The 21,663-nt window shown below is 38.2% G+C and overlaps 1 protein-coding gene across 1 annotated transcript in view; it reads left to right on the plus strand.

Moving 5' to 3' along the window:
• The window catches only part of UBE2U (ubiquitin conjugating enzyme E2 U), a 62,317-nt gene that overhangs the window by 17,697 nt on the left and 22,957 nt on the right, over positions 1 to 21,663 (plus strand). The window contains exon 6 of the mRNA XM_030812498.1: positions 21,028 to 21,109. Within this exon, the coding sequence (XP_030668358.1) occupies positions 21,028 to 21,109 (82 nt within the window). The remainder of the gene's footprint in view (positions 1 to 21,027; positions 21,110 to 21,663) is intronic.

Below are 21,663 nucleotides of genomic sequence, written 5' to 3' on the forward strand. Positions count from 1 at the left end.
TTATGTTTTTCATCATAATTAAATCTTTGTTTTTGACTTAGAAATATCTTATAATATCTTTTTAAAATATTGTTTTCAGAAAGAATGTGGAAAATTTTGAATTCTTTCTAGTTGAATTAAAATTAAATGTAACTATATGATCTTGCTTTTTTTTGAGATGGAGTTTTGCTCTTGTCGCCCAGGCTGGAATGCAATGGTGCAATCTCAGCTCACTGCAACCTCAGCCTCCAGGGTTCAAACGATTCTCCTGCCTCAGCCTCCCAAGTAGCTGGGATTATAGGCACCTGCCACCACACCCGGCTAATTTTTTGGATTTTTAGTAGAGATGGGGTTTCACCATGTTGGTCAGGCTAGTCTTGAACTCCTGAACTCCTGACCTCGGGTGATCAACCCGCCTCAGCCTCCCAAAGTGCTGGGATTACAGACATGAGCCACTGTGCCCGGCTGATCTTGCCTTTTTTTAATTTTTGAAAAGAGAAGAATGTATTGTCAAGAAAATCAGCACAGACCATTATAGATCACAAAAATTCAAGCAATTTAGAAGATAAGGTCTAGATAAAAATGGTAAGAGTTAGGGCTGAAGCCATTGTACCTTTTGGGAGACAGCCTATAAACGTGGCGTCAGTTCACCTTGAACACCTGAACAAGGTGGAGGCCTAGAAACACACATATGGTTCAGCGGCATTTAATTTCTTGAGCATTTCCATCAGCTTTATCTTGATAGTCAATCAGATTTAGAAAACAGCCAATTAACTAGTGTTGTAACAGTGTCTACTTTAGCTCATATTTCCTTGACTAGCTCTGTACAAAAGTTGAGTAAAATTAGATAACTTATGGCCGAGAGTGGTGGCTCACGCCTGTAATCCTAGCACTTTGGGAGGCTGAGGTGGGTGGATCAGGAGGTCAGAAGATCGAGACCATCCTGGCTAACATGGTGAAACCCTGTCTCTACTAAAAATTACAAAAACATTAGCTGAGCGTGGTGGCAGGCCCCTGTAGTCCCAGCTACTCAGGAGGCTGAGGCAGGAGAATGGTGTGAACCTGGGAGGCAGAGCTTGCAGTGAGCCGAGATCGTGCCACTGCACTCCAGCCTGGGTGACAGAGTGAGACACCATCTCAAACAAACAAACAAACAAACAAAAAACTTAAGTGGTTTATCGTCGTGAAAAGATGTTGAAAAATTGCAGAAAGGTAAGCACAATCTAGTTCATGGTACACTAAGTTGGTATTCAATAGAGGGCATTGCCGCCCCTTAAATGTGTCAATGTGGTTGACCATCCTGGCACAAAATAGGCCTATGATAAATGGTCATTCAATGCATAAAGGCGGTTTTATCACCTAAAACATGAATGTCCCTAGATATCAAAAGTTATTACTTCTTATGGTATAGTTATTTGCAGTTCATAATGATACAGTGCCCACGTTTACTAATAAGGCAGTAAGAACAGAGCAGAAGACCTTCTGTGGTCTCAGCTTCAGCAGGTCCTCTGAGCCAAACCAAGGACAAATGGTGCTAGAATCAGGTCTGATTTGTGGTATTCACCTTGTGCCAGCCTGGACTTCCTAGAGAAGCCTTTAGGTAGTACTTACTTGAGGCGATGCAGTCTAGATTTCAATGATACTCTAGACTCGTGCTGTGTATCAGGCTGCACTCTGTTGTGTGTCTGTGAATTCTAATGTTTGCCCCTGGTACAGTTGCTCTGAAATAGAGCTCAGTTATGTCTAGTTCTTAGTTTTTAAATAATGCATTCACAATAAGATCTTGCAGAAATTATTCAAAGAAAGATGCCGCTGTTAATATTGTGTATCTAGTGCCATATGCTTAGAACTTTGCATTACTTCATGAGCTGGAAGAACTGGCCTGGCTGTAGAAATGTATTCCAAAGACATATCCAGGCAGTTGGACCCCCTGTTTCTAAAAGACATAGCAAAACTTAGGCAAGGTCTATTCAACTGGGTACAGTATAGTTGGGGAAATCTAGCTGATGTTCAGGAATTGAAGGTGACTTGAACTTGTGCTAGTCATCTGGGATGTTTGCAGTGGTCTATAGGATACCACTTACAGACAGGTTTTCAGCCCTTGGGAGAACAGCTAGTACTTAGAATGTACTTAGAATGTACTGCAGTCATCCATGTACTTAGAATGAATTCACTGAGCATGTGTTGTATACCAGGCATTGTGTCCCAGTGTGAGGATACACACCTAATTAATATGTCATCCCTAACCTCACGACGTTTATATTCTAGCATTGGAAGCCCTCTTCTTTTTTCCCCATTCCATAAATATAAATTATTTGTTTTATTTTGTATTAATTGTTGCACTGTATCAGAAGATGTTCCTCTTCTGAAAGGGAGACAGTGCAAGAAGTAGGCCTATCGATCCATTAGGTCAATGTAGACAGTATTTGCCACCAGAGAATGTAGTTGGAAGACCACAGGGAAGGTATCAAGATTGTGGCTAAGGGAAGAATGCTGAGGGCAGATTGAATCATATCTAAAATGAGTCATATTTAGCAGAAACATTTCTCCTGTGGTTTTTATTTTTTCTAGGCTTCCTTCAGAGGCCTTCAGTTTTTCACTAAGTCATCCATCTCTGGGGCCTCTTTTAAATGGAACTGCCTCTTTTAAATGCAATCAACATTTTATTGGGCCATGACTGTTTATTGTTGTAGTACATAAATATAATATAGTAAGTGCTATGATAGAGGTAAGATCAAGATGCTGGGGGAGCACAGAGGGAGAAACATCTTACTCAGGCTTGGCAGGGATTGGGAGACGAACACATAAAGACAAGTTTTCAGAGGAGGTGATGCCAAGGTGACTTGTAAAGGCAGAAAAGGGATTCACCTATAGACTATGGGGCCGGGGAGTCCTAGGCAGAGGGAACAGCACATTCAACAGGAATGGAGCTACAACAGGACATCTTTCCAACAGCCTGACCCAGGGGAATGTATTTTGACAACCTAAATAAAAAGTTAAAATGAATCATGAATGCCAGGGGCAACCAAAATAAGATTATCAGGAGCTGAGATAAAAACTAGAAGAGGAAGGGGAGGGGAGGATTGGTTGCTCGATAATCAAGAAAGGAGATGAAAATGAAACATAGATGGTGAGCATGCTAAATATACATCTGTATGCGAGTGGCTAAATCATTTAAAGGGGCAGGCACAAGACAAAACTTGAGGGATACAGACAGAAGAGTGTAACTTTTGCATTTCATATTAAAAATCCTAAGACAAATGCATGCCTTCAACACAGCATTTCCACTTCTGGAAATTTATCTTTAAAGATATAGTTAAACAAATATATAGAGATTCCAAAAATGTTCATCATAGAATTATACATCATGAGAAATTAAAAACAGAATGTCCAACAAAACTGATTGATTAAATAAATATTGGTTTAGGCAATAATGTCCAAAAAGCAGCCTTTGGATATGATTCTGGAGACATATTTGCTAACATTAAAAGTAAGCGGGCCGGGTGCAGTGGCTCATGCCTGTAATCCCACAGGCCAACGGGCCCAGCAGTTTAAACAGGGCAACATGAGAACCCGCTCTACAAAAAAAAAATAGCTGGCATGGGTGTGCCGTAATCCAGCCTCGGAGGCAGGAGATCACTGAACCTGGAGGTTGAAGTGAGCCGAGATTGTTCATGCCTGGCAACAGAGCAAGACCTGTGTCAAAAAAAAAAAAAAAAAAAGTGGACACAGAAATCAGTTGCAAGATGAAAAGTCTAGAGATCTCTGCACCATGTAACTAGCTAACTGTGAACTGTACACTTAGAAATGGTTAAGATGATAAAGTTATGTGTTTTTGCCACAATAAAAAAGTAAATGAAAAGAGTGCATTATAAAATACTGTGTATGATATTATCACACACACGCACACACACAACTGAAAGGCATTTCTAGAACAGTAAATGAGAGAATCCCAATTCTTCCATTTACTATGTGACTAAGAAAAGTTAATTTCTCTGTGTCTCAGTTTCTTTATATATTAAATGCTAGTAATAGTACTGATTTCATAGAATTGCTATGAAGATTAAATGAGTTAAGTACATAGAAAGTAATTATAATAACTTTAGTCAAAGATAACTCAAGAACCATTATGAAGTAAACTTGTAAATGGTATTATCTTGAAAAATCAAGATTTGTGAAATTGAAAGGAAAAAGGAGTAAAAAATTGGGAGAGTAATGTGAAGACCCTAAATTGAGTACTTGTATGATGTGAGAGAATCAGTAAGAAGGCTGCTGTTGCTAGAACACAGCAAGGGGGAAAAGAGAAGAGAGGTAGATGGAGGTAAGAGAAGTAGGCTGGGCCAAATCACTTAGGACTTTATAAACTGTGTAAGGAATTTAGATTAATTTTATTATACCAGGTAAGGAAATTGGGACACTGTTGAACAGCTTCTAGGAAAGGGAGAGACAGAATCAGATTTAACTTTTAAAAGGAGTACTTTTAACTGCTATGAGGGCAATAGTTTGTGAAGGATCTAAGGTGGAAGCAAAGAGAAGAGTTATTAGGTTATTTTGGTTGATCAGGGGCAAGACAATGGTGGTTCGGTCAAGGGTTTGGGCATAGGTATGGAGGAGGAGAAATGAGTGGATTCAAGGCTTGCGCTGAAGGAGAATTACTGATTCAATGTGGGGTGTGAGAAAAAGTGGGACCAAGGATAATTACTAGATTTGGGGTTGAACTAGGTGGGTTCTGCTGTCATTTACTGAGATGGAGAAGATTGAAAGAAGACACCATTGACTCAAATTAAGATGAATAATTCCATTTGTTGGTAAAGATATGGAGTCATTGGAGCTTTCGTCCATTGCTGCATATCTTGTTTTATCACTTTACATGCCCACAACCAGTTTGAAACACAGTTTAAGTATCTTATAATGTCAAACATTACCTTTCCTGTAATCCAGTAATTCTACTCCGAAGTATATACCTAAAAGAAATGAAAAATATATGTTCACAAGAAGAGTTGTACACAAATGTTCATAGCAGCTTTATTTATAATATCTCAAACTAGAAACAACCAAAATGTCCATCAACAGTTGAATGCATAAATAAATTGTGCTTTATTAATATATAGAATACTATCAGCAAATAAAAATGAATTAATTATTGATACATGCAACAATAGGGAATAAGTATGCAGGCATTATGTTGAGTGAAAAAAACACAATAACAAAAGAGTACATACTATGTGATTCAATTTATATGAAGTTCTAAGACAGGCAAAACTAATCTGTCAGATTAATCAGATCACTGATTGCCCAGAATGTCAAGGGAGATTGACTGGGAAGGGGCAGTAGGAAACTTTCTGGAATAATGAAAATACATCTTGTATGAGGTAATAGTTATGCAGATGTATACTTTTGTATCAAAACTCATCAATCTATACCCTTAAAACGTGTGCATTTTATTGAGTGTAAATTATGCTGCAATAAAATTTATTTTAAAAAGCTATTCAAGCCAGGAGATGGCTTGGGCCTGCAATCCCAGCTATTTGGCTAAGGTGGAAGGATTGCTTGAGCCCAGGATTTCAAGACCAGCCTGGGCAATATAGTGAGACCCATCTCCTAAAAGTAGAAAAAGATATTCAATTATCTTTACAACTCTCTTATATTTCTAAAGTTGTTTCAAAATGAAACTTTTTAAAAAAAAAAAAAAAAAAAGGTATTCAAACCTTTTCAGTGAGTAAAGAAAATGACTACATTTCCAAACCTCCAAAGTCAGATTCTAAAATCTGCGATTACTACAAGAAAGGAAATTATAGGTCAATACCTTTTATTAGCATAGATGCATAAATTCTAATCAAAATATTACCGAATTGAATCCACTGATAAAATGGGATAACAATGACCAAATGGGTCTGATTATAAGAAAGCAAGGTTGGTTTAATATTCAAAAATCAATTTGTGTAACACATTTACTAGCCAAATAAAGGGAAAAGCCATAAAATTATCTCAGTGAATCCAGTAAAAGTATTTGTTAAAATTTAACACCCATTCATGATAAAATTCTTAGCAAACTGAAACAGAAATTCCCTTATTTCAGTAATAGGAATCTACAAAATTCCAACAGCCAACCTCATACTAAAATGTGAAATGTTGAATGCTTTTCTCCTGAGTTTAGGAATAAGGTAAGTATGTCTACTACCAACACTTCTATTCAACACTGTACTGGAGGTTCTAGCCAGTGCAATGAGGCAAGGAAAATAAATAAAAATTTTAAAGTTTGGAAAGGATGAAGTAAATTGTCTTTATTCCTAGATAACATGATTACATGCATAGTGAAATCCAAATGAATATAAAAAAACTTGAAAATTAATTAGTGAATTTAGCAAAGACTCATGGTATAAGATTAAAGTTAAGATTAAAAATTAACTATGTTTCTATATACTCATAATCAACAGATAGAAACTGAAATTTTAAAAATACCATTTACGGCCAGGCACTGTGGCTCACGCCTATAATCCCACCACTTTGGGAGGCCAAGGTGGGCAGATCAGCTGAGGTCGGGAGTTTGAGACCAGCCTGACCAACATGCAGAAACCCTATCTCTACTAAAAATACAAAATTAGCCAGGCGTGGGTGGCACATGCCTGTGGTCCCAGCTACTCGGGAGGCTGAGGCAGGAGAATCGCTTGAACCTGGGAGGCAGAGGTTGCTGCAGTGAGCTGAGATCACACCATTGCACCCCAGCCTGGGCAACAAGAGCAAAACTTCATCACACACACACAAAAAAAAGAGAGTAAAGTACCATTTACAACAGCATCAAAACATAACGAAACATGTACAAGACATCTATACTGAAACCCACAAATATTTCTGAGAGAAAATTTAAAAGACTTAAAGAAGTAGAAATATCCAATGTTTGTGGCTTGGGAAAAACTGAATATTATTATATTGTCAATTCTTCCCAAATTAAACTGTAGATTAAATTCAATCTCAATCAAAATCTCAGCAGTTTTTTTTTTTTCTGGAAATTTGTAAGCAAGCTCTAAATATATATCTAAAAGTACAAAGGACATAGAATGAGAAGGCAATTTTGAAGAACAAAGTTAGAGCATAGATACCCCTAGATATTAAGATGTACTAGAAAACGACTATAACTTTGCTCTAATTGAATCTTTTTAGGTCAAATTCGTGTTCCTGAATTAGGCACCATGGTCAGACAGCCCTGAACCCATCAGGCTCTAATTTAGAGCCAGAGGTGGGGTCAGTCCCATCAGAGTGTGTGGTATCTACATAATGGGCGAAGAATGCAAGAGCTGGTGAGGAAGCAACCACAATGTCCACTGTGACAACCTTCATATGCAAAATATTTTTACTGGACCTAAACTTTGATGAGTAAGAGTTTGACAGGCACAGAGGAGACAGGAGTCTCTAGAACAGCTTTCACAGAAAGAGGAGTGTAATACCATGGTGTGCTTGGATTAGTAGGAAATTCTGTGTGATGGAGCCTCTGGACGTGGGGATGGATAACAGAAGAAAAGGATGGAAATGGCCAGATGGTGCAGAGCTTCAAGTTCTATTTGAAAGTATTTAGATGTTTTCGTATAGAATTACATAACCAAATATGGTTTTCTTTTTCTTCCTCTCTTTTTTTTTTTTTAAGACAGAGTCTTGGCCGGGTGTGGTGGCTCACGCCTGTAATCCCAGCACTTTGGGAGGCCGAGGCGGGCGGATCACGAGGTCAGGAGATCGAGACCATCCTGGCTAACATGGTGAAACCCCGTCTCTACTAAAAATACAAAAATTTAGCTGGGCGAGGTGGCGGGCGCCTGTAGTCCCAGCCACTCGGGAGGCTGAGGCAGGAGAATGGCGTGAACCCTGGGGGGCAGAGCCTGCAGTGAGCTGAAATCGCACCACTGTACTCCAGCCTGGGCAACAGCGAGACTCCATCTCAAAAAAAAAAAAAAAAAAAAGGAGTCTTGCTCTGTCGCCCAGGCTGGAGTGCAGTGGCATAATCTGAGCTCACTGCAACCTCTGCCTCCGGGTTCAAGTGATTCTCCTGCCTCAGCCTCCCGAGTAGGTGGGATTACAGGCACCTTGCCCAGCTAATTACTTGCCACCTTGCCCAGCTAATTTTTTTTTTTTTTTTTTAGTACAGAATCTTGCTCTGTCTCCAGGCTGGATTGCAGTGGTGCGATCTCAGCTCACTGCAACCTCTGACTGACTCCCTGGTTCAAGCAATTCTCCTGTCTCAGCCTCCCGAGTAGCTGGGATTACAGGCAAACGCCACCATGCGCAGCTTATTTTTGTATTTTTAATAGAGACAGGGTTTCGCCATGTTGGCCAGGCTAGTCTCCAACTCCTGACCTCAGGTGATCCTCCCGCCTCAGTACCAAATGTGGTTTTCAAGCAGAGGTATGATAACCTAGAATAGGGAGAGTTAGGGGTAGAAAAACTACAAGGAAGCTGTTTAGAGTTAATAGGAGAGAAATGATGAGGTACTTATCAAGGCAATGGAGACCAGCTGACACTTAAGTGCTGAAGAGGCGCTAAACTTGGCTCTTTTCATGCATGATTTCACTGAGTGCCCACAACAACCACTTAAGAAAGTTTTATCTCCTGATTTTACAGATGGGGAAACAGACCTGGAGAGGTTAGGTAACTTGCTGCAGAGCCACACACCTAACGAGTAGAAGCGCTAAAGGGTTTTAACCCAGGCCAGCTGACTCCAGACCCTGAGTATCCATGATACTAAACAACTAGGTCACGATGGACAGGAAGGTTCCAGCCAGAGATATTTAGCTTCCTCTATCAATGATTTTGTTGATTTGACCCAAATCTCTTCTTTCCAATCTCAGTGTCTTAATCACACTCCTGAATATCATTTTGACTTGTCTGTACTAACATCACCTGAAATCTACATCTAAAATTAAACTCGTATTTTACTTCAGTTTCTCTTGATGCTTTCTATTAACAGCAAAACTAACCAGATTTCTGGGCTTTAGAAGAATATTTGACTGTAATATTCCTTCACTTTTCACACCCTGTCAGGCAACCAACCAGTCCAGTCAATTTTTTAGCATTGCCTTCAATTCATCTCCTCCCTTTCATACCATTTGCTGCCACTCTGCTATTAGCTCTCAGTAGTTGATCCCTGAATTACTGCGTTTGTTTCCTATCTGGTCCCCTGGCATTTAATCTCCTTTCTATACTCCACCCTGCTTATTACTTTCAAGGAAAAGTCTTGCTCCAACATGGATTTCATAATTTACTTGCCTTATTCGAGAACTACTGATGGCTATTACCCAACAAATCAAGATCAAGATTACTGAATCGACTCTAACCCGTTCTCTGCCTAAATTTGAGGACCCTGCACTGCCCAGTTTCACTTATCAATTCCAACTCCTGTGAATATGAAGTCTCCATTCTAGTCAATTGTTCTCTAATTTATTCCCCCAACATCCTCTGTATGTACATATGCGCATGCCGTGCTCTCTCCCATCTGAGCAATTACTAATACTCTTCCCTTGGCCTACAGTGCCCCCTTATTTTTTTTCCAGACCTGTATCCCAAATACTCTTTCCCTGACGACTTAAAAAAAATTACATCTCCCTCCTCCGACTTCTTTGCTTATTGCCACTGCCAAAGGAGAGAAGTATCTGTTCTTGTATTCTCCAAATGTCTCCGTTAAACCATATAACACTTTATCGTGTTAATATATAAAGTTGGTCAATTCACTAGTCCAGGTGTATATCTTATTTTTTCCAACAGGATAACAAATTCTAATGTTCAGTTTAAAATTATGTCTTCTACTTTTTTGTATTCATAACGTCAATGATAATATTCGGTAAATTCCCATCATTGGTTGAAACTATAAACACACGTATTTTTATGCTGCATATATCCCTGTAAGCTTACTTTATCTGAATAATAGTAAAATATAGTTACTGTTCTCTTTTTTTAAGGGGCTGTTTCTTTTATAGAAAGTATATTTGAAAATTCAAATACTCCCAAATGTGTAAGACATTTTGCTTTGTATATTCAAACCACACTAAAGTTATACCTTTTAGGGTAATATTTTTAATTATTATGGAGGGAAAAAACAGAAAGCCCCTGAAGGCTAACAGTTTGAAATTGAACAGGACACCCTGGGAAGGGAAAAGGTCATGGGTCGTGGTCAAACAGACAAAAAACAATGGAGACGATTGTGCCTGAAGATGGTGTATTTTTTTTCACGAGACAGTGTGTTGACAGTTTCCTTCCTCTTGAGTCATTGTTGTCTGCTAAATGATCTGTGACAGCAAATTGATCACAAGCTTTTTCATGCAGGAGATATAATGCAGCCTTTCATTTTGTTACCTCTGTTGCCAAATGCTGAGACATTTCATTGGCAAATTCATGTTAGTTTAGTATATCATTTAGTCGTCTACAGCACAGCATGCAGCTCTGGAAGCAATAATAGTAATGATTAATTTATCTTCCTCAAGTTTCAAATTTCTACTTAAGTGTGATTATAAAAGTAATAACACATTCGACAAATGTTAGTCTTAAAATTAAGTGTGCATAATTGTTATTTAAATAAATGAATTAACACATTTAGATAATGCCTCATTAATTTAAAAGTTGAGTCAAATACTTAATTTAAGGTACCTATGATTTACCTGTAAAAACTAATGCTAATATACTTGTTCTGACTGAAAACTTGCTTCTTCTTCCAAAGAGCTAAGAACTTAAATTGGAAAACAGGCATAAGGCATATTGCACTGGATAGTTAAGCATCTGTTTAAGCCAGTTAATTAGTGATTTCACATGTCTGAAAAAATATGCTTAAGTAATGTTTTGTTTATAGAGTGTTGAGAATCTCTGCATTTTAAAAGTTTGTGGAAAAATGCTTGGAAATGCAGTTATTTAAGGGACTGCTTTATAGTTTTCATTTAACACCTTATAATAATCTTTGCTCTCCATTAGGACATAGTAATATTAGCATAGGGAGGGAAAAGTAGCAGCCAGGAGTATTAGAAAAGAGCTGTTTTTCCCCTCTTTGAAAATAGTCAGATTCTCTGTAAAAACAAAACTAATCTCAATTCTAATATTTGTATTCTGTCCTCCTTATAAGAAATAAGGGTTTTTTACTAGAATTTGGCATTGAAGTTCAAGAAAAATGTTTATTGTTTTTTATAGAATGAGAAATTGACAGGTATAATGCTTTGCTTAAAGTTCTTTTTTAATGTTAGTCATGAAAGGCAGATGTCTTAAACCTGTATTTTTCTTTTTATAATATACACGTGGGTCCATATTTACATTTATCATTGAAAAATGATTTTGACATTTTCTTTTTCATTATTTGTATTCATTATTGGTGGAATCAATATATTGGATACAATTGTTAAAAATACATGTTACAATTTGCAAGTCAGTTTAATATCTTGTGACAGGATATTATGTGAACAGTCCGTACAGCAGTACAATAATTTTAAAAAGAAAATTTACAAAATGCCCATTGTCTGATTTTATTTATATTTTCAGACCAATTAAAACCTCATTTAGTGATTACTACCAGACATGGTCCAGAATAGCTACATCAAAAGCCACAGAATACTACAGAGCTCCATGTAAGGTGAACTATCCTTATCCTATGTCCTTTTGGTATATGTTAATCTGTTAACATTTATCTTGCTTTCGAAGACTAATTGACACACATCTGCTATGTAAGAGTGATAAACTTCTCTGTAGGCTCTATATACTATTCATTCAACAACTATTACTTTAGTTCTTTTTTTCTTTTCTTTTTTTTTTTTTTTTTAGTAGAGACGGGGTTTCACTGTGTTAGCCAGGATGGTCTCGATCTCCTGACCTCGTGATCCGCCTGCCTCAGCCTCCCAAAGTGCTGGGATTACAGGCTTGAGCCACTGCGCCCCGCCTAGTTCTTTTTTCCAAAAAAAATTAATTTTAAATTTTTGCCTTAGAGACAGGGTCTAACTGTCATCCAGGCTGGAGTGCAGTGGCACAATACTAGCTAACTGCAGCCTCAAACTCCTGAACTCAAGCGATCTTCCTGCTTCAGCCTCCTGAGTAGCTAGGATTATAGGCAAAAGCCACCATGCATGGCTAATTTTTTTATTTTTACTTTTTTTTTGAGATGGAGTCTGGCTCTGTCGCCCAGGCTGGAGTGCAGTGACACAATCTCGGCTCACTGCAAGCTCTGCCTCTCAGGTTCATGCCATTCTCCTGCCTCAGCCTCCTGAGTAGCTGGGACTACAGGCGCCTGCCACCATGCCCGGCTAATTTTTGTATTTTTAGTAGAGACGGGGTTTCACCGTGTTAGCCAGGATGGTCTTGATCTCCTGACCTCGTGATCCGCCCGCCTCAGCCTCCCAAAGTGCTGGGATTACAGGCGTGAGCCACCACGCCCGGCCTTATTTTTACTTTTTAAGAGATAGGGGTCTCACTATGTTGTCCAGGCTGGTTTGGAACTCCTGGCCTCAAGCAATCCTCCTGCCTCAGCCTCTCAAAGAAGAATACAAAGTTTTTTGTATAGAACCCTGGACTGAAGTCTGATTAAAAGCCAGAAAGAAAGATAGTCAATTGGAGGAATAACAGAAAAGTTTCCAATCTTATGAGGTTTACTTTACTTCCTTTACCCCAGAGAAAAGCTTTCACCCCAGAGAGAACCTTTTCATTTCTCCTCTACGCCACAGGAAATATTAGGTAGAAATTCAACAAGAAAACATAAGAACATAGGGCTGTTCAATTATATCAATCTAAAAGGAAAAATCATCTGTTACCATCATACATCAGGAATTAAAAAGAATGAGAGAGCTGGACAACTTTCTGGATCCATTTAATTGGATCTTTAGAGGACTATTTCATTATCTGGATGAAAGTAGGTTGTCCAGTCTGCATACACTTACTGAAATACGACTTTGCTTCAGCCATCCTTCTAAAATGGTGCATTCTGCAGTAGCAGAGACTTCTGAATTCCCAGATGGAGTGATTACGTTTTAGTCCTCTTCTTACTTGCACTCTCATTAGCTGTGCTCTCCTTGATTTACATGATACCATACATCCATGGCTTTTCATCTCCCTTCCCAAGCACTCTGCTGCCTCTTCCCTTGGCAATATCTTCTTCATTCAGTCCTCTCTACTTACTCTCTCTGAAAGACCTCTTCCACTACCAAGGTTTTCATTTGCCTACAGGCCAGTGATTCCTAAAGCCGCATCTCCAGCCAGACCCCTCTTCTGAATTTTACGTGCGTATTTATAACTGTGCAGGGGACATCTCACCTATATGTATTACAGGCATCTCATATTCAAGATATCTCAAAGTGAATTCATCATCTTGCCCCAGAAACTATCTGTATTCCTTTATTCCCTCTCTTGGTTAGTAGTAGATCGCAATTTTTACATTTTCTTACCGAAGCCAGAATCTTACATGTTTCCTACATCTCTTTATCTCTCTCATTAAGCCTTGTTGATTTTATCTCCTGCAACATTATGAATGCTTCCACTCTACTACACCCCCATGACCATTGCCTTAATTTGAGGTCTCATTATATTTCATCGCATTATTATGATAGTTTCCTATAGTGAAAAATAATATCAAGTTTTAAGGTACAAATGAGGGCAAAAAATAGTACTAAGCTTAATAAATATCCTTAAAAGGTAAATTAGATCAATAACTTTTAAGAAATCACATGTTCTTTCAGGAGGTTGGCTATTAAGTATTTTGTGATTATATATTACCATCCTCACTCATAGGTCAAAACAATTTAAGGTACATCAAGATATACAATCTTTAGCAGCTCTATCAGTATAAAATATTAATTATTTTTGATACCCGAGTACTTGAATGGTTAATTCAGGTCAAAGATTTGTTGTTGAATGCTGCCTAGTCAATTCAGCAAACACATCTGCTGTGTGTACCTACTATGTATGAGGCACTGAGCAGCTCATATAGGCTGCAGGGGCAATAACCCTTAATTACACAAACACTGTGTTGAGAGACATTAATTGGCACACTCTAGGGAACCACTCAGAGTCAAACTCCTTCCACCAAAAAAACAGATTGTTACAGCTTGGTGCTTTCTAGAATAACATGTAAATATATACGGCCACTTGGAAACTCCAAACTGCTAGAGGAAAAAAAAATAGAAGCATGTGCCAAAACTTAAGAGATTTGGGAATAATTGTCTTGCAATAAAGAATAATTAAAAAATGGAAGGAAATAATAAGGCACCACTGACCACAGTTTCTTCCTCAAAAAGAGTTTGGCCCCAAACTGTTTAATTTTGTTGTTTCTACATCTTTCAGTAACCTAGTATGTAATTCATCCCTGTTTGTAAAGGCAATAACTGGCCATCGTTATCTGTAGCCCAAATGAATTTCTGAGACTTTGAATCTAGCACTTGGTGCACGATTTCACAATCACCCTGCCTCTTCTTCCTCTAGGGAATTGTTATAAGAATGTTTCAAGACCTTTCCTTGAATAATAACCAGCACTTAATTTAAAAAAATTAAATGTAAACTTTACATGTGCTGCTGGCCATTTTATCTTTGGATAGTTTAGCTGGATGAGATCCAACACTATCTTTTTTAATGGCCTAATTTCCTGGCAATAATAAAGATGAAGCTTTTAGATTATAGAATGCTTCTTCAACAACTCAGAAATAAAAGAGAAACTTCTAATAACTTCATTTTCTACAGTTACATTCTTAGCATTGGAAAGATTATTAAACTCTTGTGCATATTTTTAAGAGCTTTATCTTTTATGAGTAGTGGTAAGTAGTTAAATTTTGATTTGGGGTATTAACTCTTTTCCCTATCTTGTGCCACAAATCTACACATAGTCGTGGCATCATCATAATAGTAAGTTTCTTGTATAATGCAGTTTATGAAGTATGCTCCTATATATTTTTAGCCATCCCAATCTATCATTCTTTTATTCATTTATTCAACCAACATTATTAAGCACCTAATATATGTCATGCACGGTGGTATATCAACCCTACGTGCCAGGCATTATTATTATTATTTTTACTTTGTTTTAAGATGAGAAAACTAAGACTGAAAAGCTAAGTAATTTACCTAAGGTTACACATGTGAGGGAGAATATCATATGTTGGTAAAGAATGTACATCCTGGAGTCAGATTTACCAAAGTTTCATCCTGGGTCTGCCATTTACTGGCTGTGTGACTTTGGTTAAGTTTCTTAACCTCTCTGTGTCCCAGTTTTCTCATCCATAAAATAAGAATAATCACAGCACATACTTTATAGGGTTGAAGCACTTAAAACAGTGCCCAGCATATAGTGAGTTCTCAATAAGTGAAAAATAAGTTCTCAATAAGTTAACAGTAAGTTCTCAATAAGTGTGTTCTCAATTAATTCGGTAGGCTGTGGTCCAGAGACTGGAACCACATCTTCTCACTCCACGTTTGTTGCTCTTTCTCTGATACTCTACTGCCTCCGTAATATGACATCAAATTATTATCTCGGTATGTATGAGATTTAAATTCAAACTCGGAAGTACATGCAGCATATTTGTAAATAATTATAATTTTTAGTTCATATGCATAGGCAATCGTATGGAAAATGTGCCAAGGATCCACTGTTCTCTCTCCACTGCTATAGAATGGCAAGTAAAAGGTTTGGCAGAGAACAAACCAATACATATGGTTGTGGGCAACAAAAGCTTAATGACAGAATATGATCCCCATAAGGAAATGTTTATGTTAGAGGAAAAGAATTCCTCCAGACCAGTGTACTCTGTAATACTGAGCCTAGGCTTCCTGATGTTTGTTTGCTGTCATCGAGACAGACCAAACAGCCCGAAGCATGATGGGGATGTTTGCTTCACCCTAGGAGACTTTTATTCTTTGAGTCGTTAAGCCAGCAATAAGGGCAAGTGTCTCCAAAACACATTTAGATGCAAGAAGCAGTATCCTCTGACTCTAATGCAGTGGTTCTCAGTCTTGACTGCTCATGAGAACAACCTGAGGAGCTTGTAAAAATTTCAATATAGAGGGCACACCCAAGACCAATTACATCAGGATCTCTGGGAGTAGGACCAGGCAGGAGTTGTTTTTAAAGCTCCCCAGGTGACTACAATGTGCAACCAAGGCTGGGAAGGTCCTAGTGGGAAAAGCATGATGTCAGAAGTTAGAAACTCCTTAGCCCTGTATCAGGTTTGCCACGTGCAGGTAAGTGAATTTAAGGTAGTCGCTTAACTCTTTGTACGTTGGTTTTCATTTCTATTGATTGACAAAAATATTCCATCCTAGTTATGTTGCTCTATGGTTAGCATGAGATGGCATGTGTGAAAATAGAACATGCTGAGGCAAGTTGGTGCTATTGGTTTTTTTGGATGTGACCATCCTAGCAGTGGAAAAAAAAAATTCACGGCAACCCCTACAGATGTTGGATAAGAGATGTATCATAGAAAAAAAAAAAAAAAGCAGAGTAGAAGCAATGCCCTGGAATCTGCAGAAGGCACAACAGAAAAGCAAGAAGAACTATACTGTGGATGCAATAGAAGATGCTTTCCTACCACAGATTACAAAACTGCCACAAATGCAAGATATTGTAGTGATGAAGGAATTTCAACATGCAAAACTTCTGCTAAAATGAGGTGGTTCCTTTCTTCTCTCTGTCTCCCTCCCGTCCTCATTCTTTCATTGTTTCTCTCCGATCAGTGTCATTCGTTGAGCACCTTCTCTATCTAGACAATTGGCTGTGTGTGTGAGACAAGAAGACACATTGTGGTAAGCTCTTCAAGGAGTTTACAGACAAGTGGTAATAGACAGATGAGTGAAAAAAACCATAGGGATAAAATATGAGAAGTGTTAAAATTTGTACAAAGTACTGTGGCATTTTCGTCTCTCAGATGATGGAGAAAGCAATGAAGAAAATGAGTCAATGATATAAAACTAATGGGACTATCCGGGAAAGATGACCATGTCATTTGGGGTTTCATAATATATAAGGAAGAGACAGCCATACATATTCAAATATAAAATGAGGAAAGGCAATCTCAAAAAGTTTAAGAAAAGATATGAATTATCCTTAAATAGAAACCTCAAAAGGAAATAGCGTTCGTGAGAGATTAAATTTTAAATTTTGGCTAAGAGTAATGAACAGTCCCAGAGAGAAGACATTACTCAACCTCTCTCTGTTTGACCATCTGTACAGTGGGTATTCTAACAGTAACCATATCTATTTTACATGTGCCCAGCATATAATAAAAATTCTGGCTGGACACAGCGGGCTCACACTTGTAATCCCAGCACTTTGGGAGGCCAAGGCAGGTGGATCGTTGAGGCCAGGAGTTCGAGACCAGCCTGGCCAACATGGCGAAACCCCATCTCTACTAAAAATACAAAAATTAGCCCGGCATGGTGGTGCATGCCTATAATTCCAGCTGCTCACTGGCTGAGGCATGAGAATCGCTTGTACCTGGAAGGTGGAGGTTGTAGTGAGGCAAGATTGCACCACTGCACTCCAGCCTGGGTGACAGAGTGAGACTATCTAAAAAAAAAAAAAAAAAAAAAAATCTGCTAATGTTAATTATTATAATCATCTGAAGGAAATGATGAGACCTCACAAGAACTCTGGGGAGCTAAGATTTGCTTCTTTAATGGAAGGGAGGAACATATATCCAAATACCAATAAAAAGTATTAATAACGTCTGTAAGAATATGTATGTATGTGTGCTTACATGTGTTTCAAGCAAGAAAATTAAGGAACAGACAAAAATATTGCTGGTGAAAATCATGTAAAAAAGGAAACTATTCAGTTAAAATTTTTTTTTCTGTCAATGGCAAATGTCATCAAGCTAAAAGGTGTAAATTAATCATTATTAAGAAGAAAGCGCCAGGCTGGGCACCAGTGGTTCACGTCTGTAATCCCAACACTTTGGGAGGCCAAAGCAGGAGGATTTCTTGAGCCCAGGAGTTTGAGATCATCCTGAGCAAAATAGGGAGACCCCATCTCTACAAAAAATTTTAAAATTAGCCAGGCATGGTGGCATGTGCCTATAGTCCTAGCTACTTGGGAGACTGGAGTGGGAAGATCCCTTGAGCTCAGGAACTGGAGGTGGCAGTGAGCGATGATCATGCCACTGCACTCCAGCCTGGGTGACAAAGTGAGACTGCCATCTCAAAAAAAAAAAAAAAACAAGAAGAAGAAGAAAAAGAAGAAAGCCCCAGACAAGGGCAAGACTGGCGGAGAGCATCTAGCTGGTTAAATAGTTCAAGACTGTAAGCTAAGCTCAGAACAATAATAAGAAATAGGAAAATAGATAAAGTATATATGGGCATATGATCTGGCTTAATAAGATTTCATGTAACAATTACCAGTGCCTTAAACATAGTAGGGTTTTTTTATTATTATACTTTAAGTTCTAGGGTAGATGTGTACAACGTGCAGGTTTGTTACATATGTATACATGTGCCTGTTTTATTGGTTAACATAAGGCATTTCAGTTACTTTCCTTGTAAGGGTTACAAGGTGGGTTTTATATGAGTTATTTTAATACTTTCTTCATGGGTGTGCTGCATCCATTAACTCGTCATTTACATTAGGTATATCTCCTAATGCTATCCCTCCCCACTGCCCCCACGCCATGACAGGCCCTGGTGTTTGATGTTCCCCATCCTGTGTCCAAGTGTTCTCATTGTTCAGTTCCCACCTATGAGTGAGAACATGCGGTGTTTGGTTTTCTGTTCTTGCGATAGCTTGCTCAGAATGATGGTTTCCAGCTTCATCCATGTCCCTACAAAGGACATGAACTCATCGTTTTTTGTGGCTGCATAGTATTCCATGGTATACATGTGCCACATTTTCTTAATCCAGTCTATCATTGATGGACATTTGGGTTGGTTCTAAGTCTTTGCTATTGTAAATAGTGACACAATAAACATACGTGTGCATGTGTCTTTATAGCAGCATGATTTATAATCCTTTGGGTATATATGCAGTAATGGGATGGTTGGGTCAAATGGTATTTCTAGTTTTAGACCCTTGAGGAATCACCACACTGTCTTCCACAGTGGTTGAACTAGTTTACAGTCCCACCAACAGTGTAAAAGTGTTCCTATTTCTCTACATCCTCTCCAGCACCTGCTGTTAAACATAGTAGGTTTTTAATAAATCTTATGCGAATTTGATTGAAGGTGTAAGCTTGTAATTAACCACAAACTTAAAAGCCAGTGGTGATGTAATATGAGTTCCAGAAAATACTAATGCAGGCCTGAGCTGAATCGATAGTGCACAGAGCAAGGGAGGTAGTAAGCCCATTTGCGTCTTTGCTTCAAACCAATTCAAGGTCCTGATCCAGTTCTGGACACAAACTTTAATAGGAACATCAAAAGAGTTTATCACCAGAGCATTAAGGATGGTTAAGTTTCTAGAAAATCACATCCTAAGAAAAAGTTAAAAGAACTAGGCTTCCCTGTGAGCTATTAGAGGGCTCTCTCTTGTGGGAGAGGGATGAACTTAGTATTGCTCCAGAGGTTAGAACTAAGACCAGTGGAAACTCACAGCAGTCAGATGAAGGAAGGACATTGTGACCCTTATCTGCCAATGGAATGGGCAGTCTCCCATCTACAAAGTGGTGCATTTTCTGTAGTTCGCAAGTAATTCATTCAGAACCTGGATGATCATCTGTTGGAGATTCTTGCTTTATGAAGGATCAAGCAAGGTCTTTAATGTCATTTCCAACTTCAAAATTCTAATTTCCTACTTGAAGTGCTGAATTAGAATTTCATTAAACTATGATGTCTTGGTTTTATATGGGTTATTTTAATACTTTCTTCATTATTGTTGCTCAAAACAAAATTTCTCTTTTTAAATGTTTATTTATTTATTTTTGAGACAGGGTCTCACTCTGTCACACAGGCTGGAGTGCAGTGGCGCAATCTCAGCTCACTGCAACCTCTGACTACTGAGTAGCTGGGATTACAGGCGTGTACCACCACACCTGGCTGATTTTTGTATTTTAGTGGAGGTGGGGTTTCACCACATTGGCCAGGCTATATTTCAATAAATTTAAAAATCTAATTGGGTTGCATTAGAGATTCATGAATCAGGCAGCATCTCATCTTAAAAATAGATAAGTGGTCTACTGAGCATGGCAGAACAGTTAGTTTTTATAAGGCAGCTAGAGCAGGAATAAGAAAACAGAATAATATGAAAAGTTTTATTGGTTAACATAAGGCATTTCAGTTACTTTCCTTGTAAGGGTTAAAGCACAGGGACTTCCTTATCGTGCCACTTCAAGTTGACTGGGCCCTGTCTGACTGGTGGCTGTGAATCTCTTCTTTTGAAAAAACTGATCTGACCGGGTGCGGTGGCTCACGCCTGTAATACCAGCACTTTGGGAGGCCGAGGCGGGCGGATCATGAGGTCAGGAGATCGAGACCATCCTGGCTAACACAGTGAAACCCCGTCTCTACTAAAAATACAAAAAAAAAATTAGCCGGGCGAAGTGGCGGGCGCCTGTAGTCCCAGCTACTCGGGAGGCTGAGGCAGGAGAATGGCGTGAACCCCGGGGGGGCAGAGCCTGCAGTGAGCCGAGATCGCGCCATTGCACTCCAGCCTGGGCAACAGCAAGACTCTGTCTCAAAAAAAAAAAAAAAAAAAGAAAAAAAGAAAAAACTGATCTGTTTAAGATTGTCCTGCTTCCTTAAAGTTTCAGTTTTATTGCAAGTCACACTTAGCATGAGTGACTCCATTTTGGTTTGGTCTGTTAATGCTTAGGGTATGTGCTCAGTCCAAAACAATGGTCTCCTATAAATTTTATTTAACATGATAAAGGATATATAATGTTTTTCATTATAATGAAAATAACTTCCAAGTCACAATCTACCTCTTTCAAGCAATATCTAATATTATGATGTTCCCATAAAAGCAAGTAATTTGGAAAGTTTCTAAGCATTGTAATATGACTTGAATTATATAGTGTATGTTATTGCCGCATATCAACATAATGAGAAGTGAATGATTTTTAACTTTTAACTATTAACTATTATTAAAGAATGTATGTATAGCTTCTTTTTTTAATATTCTAATTTCAGTGCTCAAAGATCCAGATTTCATTGGACAGTATTACAAATGGAAGAAAATGGATCTACAGCATCATAAAGAATGGAATTTAAAGTAAGAAATATGAAGTGCCTTGAATGTGTACATTAACTTGAATTGTCTATTATTCCACTTTCTACTATCCAACTTGGAAATAACAGAAGAAACCCTTGGAAATAACAACTTATACCCTTTTCTCAGTATAAGAACAAGAATAAAAGAAACGATCATTTCTTGCTTTCATATGAACCCAGGTAGGAAATATCTTTACTACATATTTGCTGCCAAAGATGGAGATAGGACATGATCCACAGTGGAGAAATCTCATAATATCCTCCCCATTATTTCTCTTACTCTCATGTCCATCACCCTTATCAACATGTGACTTAAAAGCAAAAAACTATATATCATCAATTAGCTTTTCATCCTTTTTGTAGCTTCAAACATTGTTTCTTCTCCCACAGATTTCTCATTAAAGAACCAAATATATTAAATCTAATGAGGAAGGATATAGTAAAATACAAACATAAATTATTATATCTTTAGAAATAATTGACTCTTAGGCCATATTAAGGAAGGAACCTTAATCTCATCTTTGGTCTCTTGACCCCTGAAGGCAGTTTTTCTGC

This window comes from Nomascus leucogenys, chromosome 5 (assembly GCF_006542625.1).
Source record: "Nomascus leucogenys isolate Asia chromosome 5, Asia_NLE_v1, whole genome shotgun sequence".
Taxonomy (NCBI): Eukaryota; Metazoa; Chordata; class Mammalia; order Primates; family Hylobatidae; genus Nomascus; species Nomascus leucogenys.